Source organism: Lynx canadensis, chromosome B1 (genome assembly GCF_007474595.2).
Source record: "Lynx canadensis isolate LIC74 chromosome B1, mLynCan4.pri.v2, whole genome shotgun sequence".
NCBI lineage: Eukaryota > Metazoa > Chordata > Mammalia > Carnivora > Felidae > Lynx > Lynx canadensis.
In genome coordinates, this window is record NC_044306.2 from 119784093 (window position 1) to 119796490 (window position 12398).

Genomic DNA, 12398 nt, shown 5'->3' on the forward strand with positions numbered 1-12398 from the left:
TACAAAGAAATGGAAAAACATTCCATGCTCATGGATTGGAAGAATAAATATTGTTAAAATGTCAATACTACCCAAAGCGATCTACACATTCAATGCAATCCCACTCAAAATTGCACCAGCATTCTTCTCAAAGCTAGAACAAACAATCTTAAAATTTGTATGGAACCACAAAACACCCTGAATAGTCAAAGTAATACTGAAGAAGAAAACCAAAGCGGGAGGCATCACAATCCCAGACCTTAGCCTCTACTACAAAGCTGTGATCATCAATATAATATGGTATTGGCATAAAAGCAGACACATAGACCAGTGGAATAGAACACAGACCCTAGAATTGGGCCCAAAAATGTATGGCCAACTAATCTTTGACAAAACTGGAGTGAGTAGCCAATGGAAAAAAGACAGCCTCTTTAACAAATGGTGCTGGGAGAACTGGACAGCAACATGCAGAAGAATGACACTAGACCCCTTTCTTACACCATACACAAAAATAAACTCAAAATGGATAAAGGACCTGAATGTGAGACAGGAAACCATCAAAACCCTAGAGGAGAAAGCAGGAAAAAACCTCTTTGACCTTAGCCACAGCAGTTTCTTACTTGACACATCCCCAAAGGCAAGGGAATTAAAAGCAAAAATGAACTATTGGGACCTCCTCAAGACAAAAACCTTCTGCACTGCAAAAGAAACAATCAACAAAACTAAAAGGCAACTGACAGAATGGGAAAAGATATTTACAAATGACATATTGGACAAAGCGTTAGTATCTAAAATCTGTAAAGAACTCACCAAACTCCACACCCAAAAAACAAATAATCCAGTGAAGAAATGGGCAGAAGACATGAATAGACACTTCTCTAAAGAAGACATCAGATGGCCACAGACACGTGAAAAGATGCTCAACAACACTCATCATCAGGGAAATACAAATCAAAGCTACACTGAGATACCACCTCACACCAGTCAGAGTGGCCAAAATGAACAAATCAGGAGACTATAGATGCTGGCAAAGATGTGGAGAAATGGGAACCCTCTTGCACTATTGGTGGGAATGCAAACTTGTGCAGCCACTCTGGAAAACAGTGTGGAGGTTCCTCATAAAATTAAAAATAGAACTACCTTATGACCCAGCAATAGCACTGCTAGGAATTTACCCAAGGATACAGGATTGCTGATGCATAGGGGCACATGTACCCGAATATTTATAGCAGCACTTTCAACAATAGCCGAATTATGGAAAGAGCCTAAATGTCCATCAACTGATGAGTGGATAAAGAAATTGTGGTTTATATACACAATGGAATACTAATTGGCAATGAGAAAGAATGAAATCTGGCCATTTGCAGCAACATGGATGGAACTGGAGGGTATTATGCTAAGTGAAATAAGTCAGGCCAAAGAAAGACAGATACCATATGTTTTCACTCATGTGTGGATCTTGAGAAACTTAACAGAAGACCATGGGGGAGGGGGAAGGGAAGGGGCAAAGGGGGAAAAAATTACAGAGAGGGAGGGAGGCAAGCCATAAAAGACTCTTAAATACTGAGAATAAACTGAGGGTTGATGGGGGGTGGGGGAGAGGGGAAAGTGGGTGATGGGCATTGAGGAGGGCACCTGTCACAATGAGCACTGGGTGTTGTATGGAAACCAATTTTACAATAAATTATATTAAAAAAAAGAGTGTAGGCTCTGGAACCAGCTGCCTGATTCTGGCCCCACCTAACTCCTTATTTATAGCTATGTCACCGTGGAGAAGTTTATTCAGCTATTCTGGCATAGTAAAGCAAGAACAAAAGGAGTAAACCAAAGGGGAAGTGGTAAGGTATCCTGATCTGTGGAAAATATGTGAGGCTACCATAATTTGGGGAGTACATCATCTAAGGCAAAATTTGTAGAGAATTATTCCCCAGAAATTGGGACACATTGAGGTAAAAACTGAAAGTTGCAAAGCTGTCTCAACCAAGCTCAGTGTCTGATTTGCTTAGTGATTAACACTGTCCCCACTCCACATATTTCTGTCTGGAGGAAGATATTATCTAGAGACTGAATTTTTATACACAATGTCAAGTTTTCAATACAAATTATTAGCCATGCTAGCTATTAGACAATACTATATGACTACCAGCCAAGATAGAAAATTGAAAATAGGAACAGATTCAAAGTTGACTCAGAATTTTTAGTTAGCAGTTAGCAAACAAAGGTGTTAAAATGACTATGACTGCAAGAACTAGAACTATAAAACTCTTAAAATATGGGAGTAAACTTCATGATATTGAATTTGACAATGGTTTCTTGGATAAGATAGCCAAAACACAGGCAATAAAAGAAAGAGAGAAATTGGACTACATCAAAATTAAAAACTTTTGTGTATTGAAAAACACCATTAACAGAGAGAAAAGGCAACCCACAGTGACAAAATATTTGTAAATAATGTATCAGGTAAGTGATTAATACACAGAATATATAAAAAAACCCTTACAACTTGAAAACAAAAAATAAATAACCCAATTAAAAACTGGGCAAAGACTAGAACAGATATTTTCCAAAGAAGATATATAAATGGTCAATAAGCACATGAAAGATGCTCAGTAATCATTAGGAGAATGGAAATGAAAACCACAATGAGATACCATTTCAAACCCATTAAGATGGCTATTATCAAAAAACAACATAACAGGTGCTGACAAATATATATAGAAATTGGAACCTTTGTGCATTGCTGGTATGAATATAAGATGGTATAGCCATAGTCACTGTGGAAAACAGTATGGCAGTTCCTCGAAAAAGGAAAAAATTACCATATGATCTAGCAGCTTTCAGGCAGAGACTTGAACAGATATTTGCACACCCATGTTCTTAGCATTGTTCACAATAGCCAAAGGATAGAAACAACACAAATATCCATACGTGAATGAATGAATAAACAAAATGTGATATATACATCCAATGGGATGTTTTTCATCCATAAAGAGGAAGGAAATTCTGATACATGATACAAAATGGATGAATTTTGAAGACCTTATGCTAAGTTAAATAAACCAGATGCAAAAGGACAAATATTGTGAATCCATTTATTGCAGGTATTTGAGGTAGTCTAATTCATAGAGATGAAAAGTAGAATGTGGTTGCCAGGGGATTAGGAGAAAAGAGAATGGGGAGTTGGATGCAGAATTTCAGTTTGGAATGATGAAAAAGTTCTGGAGATGGATAGTGGTGATGGCTGCTTAATAATGTGAATGTACTTAATGCCAGTGAACTGTCTACTTTAAAATGGTAAAGTTTTGTTATGTATATTTTACCACAATGAAAAAAAAATTAACAGCTATGATTAATATCAGCCAAAGACATATCATCTTCAAAGGAACCATAGTAAGAATGACAGTTAAATTCTCAACAGAAGTTATGGGAGCCAGAATACAGGGGAACATCTTTAAAATTCTTAAAGAAAATAACTTCTAATATGGAATTCTGTATTCAGTGAGAATCCCTTTCAAAAGTGAAGGTGAAATACATTTAAGGTAAACAAATAATGAAGGAATTTATTACCAACAGATCTATGTTAAAACAAATACAGACAATACCAAGGTCAGCAAGGATATAAAACAACTGTAAATACAGGTTACAACCAGTGCAATAAAGAAAGAAAAAAATTGGTGAGTTCTTTATAGATTTTGGATACTAGCCCTAGTACTGCTAGGAATTTACCCAAGGGATACAGGATTGCTGATGCATAGGGATTTGTACCCCAATGTTTATAGCAGCACTTTCAACAATAGCTAAATTATGGAAAGAGCCTAAATGTCCATCAACTTATGAATGGATAAAGAAATTGTGGTTTATATATACAATGGAATACTACTTGGCAATGAGAAAGAATGAAATATGGCCTTTTGTAGGAACGTGGATGGAACTGGAGAGTGTTATGCTAAGTGAAATAAGTCATACAGAGAAAGACAGATATCACATGTTTTCACTCTTACGTGGATCCTGAGAAACTTAACAGAAGACCATGGGGGAGCGGAAGGGGGGAAAAAAGTTCAAGAGGGAGGGAGGCAAACCATAAGAGACTCTTAAAAACTGAGAATAAACAGGGTTGATGGGGGGAGGGCAAAGTGGGTGATGGGCATTGAGGAGGGCACCTGTTGGGATGAGCACTGGGTGTTGTATGGAAACCAATTTGACAATAAATTTCATATTCAAAACAAAAAAAACAAAAAGGCTTAATTGGTTAAGGCTCCGACTCTTGATTTCAGCTCAAGTCATGATCTCATGGTTCGTGAGATCAAGCCCCGCTTCAGCCTCTGTGCTGATAGTACCGAGCCTGCTTAAGATTCTCTCTCCCCTTCTCTCTGCCCCTCCACTGCTCGTGCTTTCTCTCTCTCAAAATAAATAAATAAACTTTTAAAAAAATGTATAAAATTGAGAAAGGAAGAAATTAAAAGATATTTGCTGACGACATGCTTGTATAGTTAGAAAATCCAAAAGAATATACAGACTATTAGAATAAAGTGAATTTATTAAGATCTAGGTTCAAGGTAAATAAATAAAAATTACTTGTATTTCTGTATACCAGCAAAAAACAAGCAACAGGTTTTTTTTAATGGTACTGTTTTTGGTACATCTCAAAAAACATCATTACCTAGAAATAAGCCTATGTAGGAATAAGTCTAATGAAAGATATGTAAGACCTTTACACTGAAAACTACAAATATTAAGGTAAACTAAAGAAAATCTAAATAAATGGAGAGATGTATGCAATGTGTAAGTATTACAAGACTCAATATTGTTAAGATGTCAGTTCTCCCCAAATTGATCTACAGAATCAATGCAATTTTAGTCAAAATTCCACCAGATATAGAGAGTGTGTATGTGTATGTGTATGTGAATGAATGTACAACTTCATTCTAAAATTTATGTGGAGGGGCACCTGGGTGGCTCAGTAGATTGAGTACCAAACTTTTGATTTCAGCTCGGGTCCTGATCCCAGGGCAGGATCCAGCCCCATATCGGGCTCCCCACTGAGCATGAAGCCTGCTTAAGGTTCTCTCTCCACTGCTCCTCCAAAATAAATACATACATACATACATACATACATACATACATAAATTAATTTTTTAAAAAAATTAAATAAAATTTATGTGGAAACACAAAGAGACAAAGAGTCAATCCTACTCTGAAGGAGAACAAAGCTAGAGAGCTTACACCACCAGATAACAATTCCTATTATACAAGTACTAGTGTAGTGTTGGCATAAGGATAGAGAAATAGACTGGTGGAACAGAACAGAATCCAAAAATAAATTCACATATATGTGGTCACCTGATTTACAACAAAGGTGACACTGGAATGCAATGGGTAAAGGATGATCTTTCAAATGGACCACATATAAAGACAGTATGTATCAGTAACTTATAGATGTAAGTATTAATGTAGTTGATCATGTTTTAAAAACTTTTGTACTCTCTTCTGACAGGAATGTAACTGAACATAGAGTAAATCAATGGTGGAAATTATTTCAGTGCATAAAATAAAGAACTGAGTTTTCTGATGTATTGCTCTTAAGATATGACCCAACATTATGAACCACTGAGAAGTTTTAAATTTCTGTGTGATAAATAAGTTTTTAAAACTTATGCACATGATTTTGCTTAATAACTTTACAATGAATATTTGGATCTGTCTTAGCTATAAAGGTATTTGACTTGACTGTGATACAACTTTCTGATAAAAAATCATTAAAGTATTAATCCCACTTAACCATGTTTGTTTCAGATGGATTTATAGTACTTTTTTTTTCAAATTATTTTTCTTTTAAATATTAGCATGTACACCACAGAACCACAAAATGAACATTTGGAGGATAAAAATACCCCATCATCTACAACTCCTCAGGTGAAAACCTAAAACTATTTTGTAATATAAGACATAAAAATCAATCTGATCTTAGATTTTATTTTTAAAGTTTACTTATTAAGTTTCTATTATATGTCTGGTTAAAAAATGAGAAGTGGTCATTTAAAAATAATTTAAAAGATTTTTTAATCTTTATTTATTTTGGAGAGACAGAGACAGAGTGAAAGCGGAGGAGGGGCAGAGAGAGAGGTAGACACAGAATCTGAAGCAGGCTCCAAGGTCTGAGCTGTCAGCACAGAGCCCAATGTGGGGCTCGAACTCACGGACCATGAGATCATGACCTGAGACGAAGTTGGACGCTTAACCAACAAAGCCACCCAAGCACCCCTGAAAATAACTAATTTAAATAAGTCCTAAGAAATGAGCAAAGTGAACAAAAAGATGGAAAGGGGTGACTAAAGATTATTTTGGGGCTAAAAAAGGCACGCTTTAGGAATAATGGAAATATGGTTTATTATTTTTTGCCACGTCTAGGAAAAACTCAGTAATTTAAACTACAAGAGGTAAAGACAAATCTAAATTAACTAAAACACTGTCCTGTATATTTGAATTGAACCAAGTTTTTATTTTCCCAAGTGTATAGAGTAATAGACGTTTTGTTGGTCTAGTTTTACTACATAATAATTGCTCACAATTAGAACTATAAATTATTTACTTTTTAAAAATTGCTTACTTTTTAAAATAGGAAGAGGTTTCTATAGTTCTTAAGGGCTCAAAAAGTCTTCTTTTAAATATATAAAACATTTGTCATTGATTCTAACTATTTTATTTATCTGTAAAGACTTCATCCTGGTCTATATCAATTTATTATACATTCTGAAATAATAAAACTTAAAATAATACAGTCTTACTGTATATGCACTTTCACCCAAACTAATCAAAATTCACCTTTGTGTCTATTCTTGGCCCTTTTGTATAGTGACAGACTTTCCAAAAAGTCTCTATACCAGAACTCCCAACAGATTAATTATGATTAATTTTAAAGAAGTTTGCTATTAAAGAACCACATAATTCATTTACATCAGCGGCTGTGGTGCTTCTGTCTCCCTAGTTACTAAATGTTTCTTTCCTCTTCCCTTCCTTAATCTGTCCATGCCTATAGCCTTTGTTACCATTTCTTGTGACAGTGCACTCTCTTCATTTGAGTGCAGTGGAGAGAGACACGTCTGCTTACACTATAGGCTCACATCTCTCTCCAGTGCACTCAAAGTATTAGCAATACACTTACAGTGTTGGCCTGTTTGTGCACATGCGAATACATGCATACACACACACACACACACACACACACACACACACGCACCATAATGACAGTAAAGCAAATTTGAAGATCTTTATTTTAGGGTTAACTCTATTCTGTTTTGTTTGTTTGTTTATTTGTTTGTCTTGTTTTGTTTACCTTGGAAGAAGCCTCTTAATATTCTCACAAACTACAGTGTCCTTTTTTTTTTTTCCTAAATCGGCAGTTTCATAGTTAGACTAACCAGCATTTAAAGCCTGGAAGATGTGTCTAAACTCATGAACTACCTAAGGATGTTATCTATAATTAACAGTGGAAGCATGAGCCTTGAATTTCTGAAAGCTTGAACTGTTTTTCTCATTTTTTTCCAGTTATATAATTTTTCAAATGAAAAGAGTCCAAGTAGAATTATATTTCACCTTATTTCCAACTCAGTTGTATTTTCATTCTACAAAAGTTTTATGGAATAATCTTTGGAAGTAAGACTGAAGAGGGACACTTTTAATTATTCTGCTTATACTATAGGCTCATTTATCCAGTATGCATAAACCACAAATGAAAATGGCAGGGACAAGTCTATAAAAGCTAAATTAAAGTGCTCTACAAAGTGCACTCCTGTGACATCCCCAAATACCTAATGATATAATGCATGAATATTCTTTTATATGTGTAACTCTCCATGATGACAGTAATAATATGAACTTAATTATGAGATTCGGTGGTTTTGTACATTCATAAAATAGTATGGAAAGTATATGTCTTAAAAGATTTCCTTGTTTTACTTCAGATCCTCAAAGATAGTAGTATTCGTGAACATGAAGAAACTAAGGAAAGTGTCTTGTCACAAACAGAGGAAACAAAACCACAGAAGGAAAAGAAGTATTCTTGTCCTCCACAAGGAAATTTGAATAAAGTTATTACAAACGGTATGTGAAATAAGAAATGTAAGTGGAGAGAAAATGAGAGGTATATTTGATAAATATTAAAACACAAACCAACAAAGCCACTGCTTAATCTATATAAACCAGATCAAATTGGCTGTGTACTTCAGCTCTATTACAAACAATATGTGGACAAAGAGGAAATATTTCCTTAACTCTGTCAAAAAATAGTAATAATTGCTTAACAGGTATATATTTTAATGTTTTTCATGACTTTTTATGTTAAATCTTGAGGATTAGAAACAGCATTGATTAAAGATTTTTATTTAAAACATACTTTTGGTATTTAATTTTAAGTCAGCTGGAAGGAATATTATACTCCTAGCAATATTAAGGTTCTTAATAAAATTAGGACCCCAATTTTAAAACAACTACTGCCTTGTAAAGAAGTGTATAAAACTTTCTTTCCCATTAAAATTTCAAAGCATCTCATTATCATATAATTTTTATATGATATAAGAATTATAAAAAGTTTATGTAACATAGCAATGTTGAGCATCTTTTCATGTGTCTGTTAGCCACCTAGATGTCTTCTTTGGAGAAGTGTCTATTCATGTCTTCTACCTATATCTTCACTGGATTATTTGTTTTTCAGGTGTTGAGGTTGGTAAGTTCTTTATAGAACTTCCATTCTTCCATTCTGTGGGTTGTCTTTTAGTTTTGTTGATTATTTCCTTTGCTGTGCAGAAGGTTTTTATCTTGATGAGGTCCTAATAGTTCATTTTTGCTTTTAATTCCCTTACCTTTGGGGATGTGTCAAGTAAGAAATTGCTGCAGCTGAAGTCAAAGAGGTTGTTGCCTGTTTTCTCTTCTAGGATTTTGATGGTTTCCTGTTTCACATTTAGGTCTTTCATCCATTTTGAGTTTATTTTTGTGTATGGTGTAAGAAAGTGGTCCAGTTTCATTCTTTTGCGTGTTGCTAACCAGTTCTCCTAGCACCCTTTGCTAGAGAGACTTTTTTCCATTGTATACTCATTCCAGCTTTGTCAAAGATTAGTTGGCCATACATTTGTGGGTCCAATTCTAGGTTCTCTATTCTGTTCCATTGGTGTATGTGTCTGTTTTTGTGCCAATACCATATTGTCTTGATGATTATAGCTTTGTAGTACAGGCTAAAGTTTGAGATTAACATCAGTATTTTTTTTTTAACATCAGTATTTTTAAAGTTCTGAATCTAAATTTGAACATCTGATAGTATAAGTGATTGGACTCCTCTGTAAATATAATTTCTACACATAGATCTTACATGCACATTCCCATGGCCCTATACCTTATATCGTGAGCAGCGTCTATACAGCACTTGTTAGGAGTAGGGTCAGGGGCACTGAGGAGTGGAAAACGTATTGGTCACCAAAGATTTTCCATTGAGATTGAGGACTGCAGTTTGCTCAGGAACTAACTTAGGAGTTTTATAAACACCAGTATTGAGACTGCAAACATACATACTTAGATCTATAACCAGTTTTCCCCTTTGTTTTCTTTAATTTTTGAGTTTTCAAATTTAGAGTAATTTATAGGAAAAGGATCTTCCTCCATGTTTCTGTCTTGGGGAATGTATATTCTTATATTCTCTTTTCCTGTCTCTCTGTCTCTGTCTCTGTCTCCATGTCTGTCTGTCTGTGTCTTATGTGTGTGTGTGTCTCTTTCTCACTGTCTCCCTCTCTCTCTCTCTCTCTCTCACACACACACACACACACCCTAACATTCACTAAAGAAACTCTTAAAACATATATATTCTAGATAATATTTTAGATAATAGCATATATTCTAGATAATAGAGATGGAGCTACAGTTTCTCTACAAATCATATTTAATTCACCAATCCCATAGTGTATATAAGTTAAATTAAGTAAGAAATCTAAACTCTCAACCACATGCAAAAATCAGCCTCATCACTTTTAATCAAGTTTATGTCTTCTACTCAGGTGGTAGCTTGCCTAGTTCCAAAGAAATGGGTATTGTATGGAAATAGTTTAGGTTTTAGGTTATTACTCCATTTTTGTTTCTTTTAGGTTTACTTTCAATAAAGATACCTTATTTTCAATAATAGATACTTTATAACTATTTTTATGAAGTTGTTTTGCCTTTTAAATAAATGAAAGAAAAGCTTAATTATACATCCAGCTGTGATTTTCAAATAATCTTAGGGCCAGAATTTCTCCATTAAAATCTTATCATCAGTTTTTTGAAGGAAGCAGTCTTGAGAGTTTAGAGCTCAAAAATAATATCCTAGACACTTCCAGTTTCTGGTCCACCATCATCACTCCATCTTACCAACGTATAAAAAGCTAAGCAAACTTAAAAATTGACAACTGTTCTTAGCTCTATCAAAGAAGTAAGGTCACAGGGCAAATAACTGTCCCTAAAATTGGAAACAGGAATGTGGATACAGAGAATCATAGCTTATCAGAGTAGAAACGTCAGCAGGAACCAGTGCTAGGATAGGAAAACCAGTATTGTTTCCTATCCAATATTGTTTGGCTAGAAACTCAGTGTGGATAAGTCTGAGGGAGGCCAGTCATGGTGTGGGAGACACACTTTCATGAGTTTTACCTCCACGAGCCATCTGGCAAGGGGAGGAGGAAAGTAATGATGTGCAGTATAACAGTTTTCTGTTCTTCTTGTATTGTCCCTCAAAAGAAACTGTTTTGTCAGAACCTAACTTATGAGGATTTTATCAGAGCCAAATTGATCTGGGAAAAGAGAACCAACTCCTTCCCCCTCTAATATAACCTCCACTAGCCATCCTATATAACCTAATGGGGTAGGGAAAAAAAACCTGAGAGGCACTTGTGAGGTTCACAGCCCAGAAGCACAGGCTCACTAAAGTCTGGTTAAGAATTCTAAAGAACTCTTTTCCTCCCCTCACAACTTACCACTATATTACTAAAGGCCTTTTTACCTAGGACATCGTATTCACTTTTAAGCAAAAATAGGACAAAAAAAAAAAAACCCAAAAACCCCACACAACATGAAGAGACAAAGCATCAGAACTAGACCCAGATATTACAGGGATGTTGGAACTATCAGACTATGATTTTAAAACAACTATGACCAAAATACTCAGGGCTCCAATAGAAAGGTAAACGTGTAAGAACAGACGGGTAATGTAAGCAGAGAGATAGAAGTTCTAAGAACCAAAAGAAATGCTAGAAATTAAAAACCCTAATGGAAATGCTGGCTTTGATGGATTCATTACTAGACTGTACATAGCTGAAGAAAGAATCTCTGAGCTTGTGGATATGTCAATAGGAACTTCAAAAACTGAAAAGTAAAGAGGAGAAAAATATTGAAAAAAAGAAAATACAAGAACTGTGGGACAACTACAAAAAGAAATGGGAATAGCAAAAGGAGAAGATAAAAAGCAGCAGAAGAAATATTTGAAACAAGTGATTGACAATTTCCCCCAAACTAATTTCAGATAGAAAACCACAGATCCAGGAAGCTCAGAGAATTCCAAGCAGGATAAATACCATACACACACACACACACATACACACACACACAAACTACACCTAAGTATATCATATTCAAACTACAGAAAATCAAAGATTAAAAAAATATTGAAGAAGCCAGAGGGGAAGACAACACCTTACTTATTGAGGAGCAAAGATAAAAATTATGTCTGACTTACCCTCAGAAACAATGCAAGCAAAAAGAGAGTGAAATGAAGTAAAGTGTTAATACAAAAACCAACAAGAACACACCAGACTCTAATTCTGTATCCTAAAATATCATCATCAAAAGTAAAGGATAAATAAAGACTTTCTTAGACCAACAAAAATTGAGTCAGTAAACCTGCCTTGCAAAATGTTAAAAGAAATTCAGACAGAAGAAAATGATATAGGTCAGGAACCCAGATCTACATAAAGAAGGAAGGGCATCAGAGAAGGAATAAGTGAAGGTAAAACAAAAATGTTTTTAATATTCTTAAATTATTGAACAGATACCAGTTCACAGTAATAGCAAAAATATATTCACTAATGATAGCTAATGTATAAGTGAAATGAATGAAAGCAATGATACAAGAACAGGAGGAAAGAATCAGAAATATTGTGTTTTTATGAGGTACTTGCACTATCCATGAAGTGGTACAGTATTATTTGAAAGTGGAGTTGGATTAGTGGCAAACTCTAGGGCAACCACTAAAAAGAAAATGAAAAAAATAAATATAACTGATATACTAATAAAGGAAAGAAAATAGAAGTGTATAATAAAATGGTTGGGGGCGCCTGGGTGGCTCAGTCCGTTAAGCGTCCGACTTCGGCTCAGGTCATGATCTCGCGGTTCATGAGTTCAAGCCC

General features: G+C 34.9%; 1 protein-coding gene across 1 annotated transcript in view; it reads left to right on the forward strand.

The window, feature by feature from the left end:
• The first annotated feature begins 5823 nt into the window (after nt 1-5823).
• Nucleotides 5824-12398, forward strand: part of SLC9B1 (solute carrier family 9 member B1) — a 54543-nt gene continuing 47968 nt past the window's right edge. The window contains exons 1-2 of the mRNA XM_030313344.1: nt 5824-5892; nt 7941-8079. Coding sequence (XP_030169204.1) covers nt 5824-5892; nt 7941-8079 — 208 coding nt within the window. The remainder of the gene's footprint in view (nt 5893-7940; nt 8080-12398) is intronic.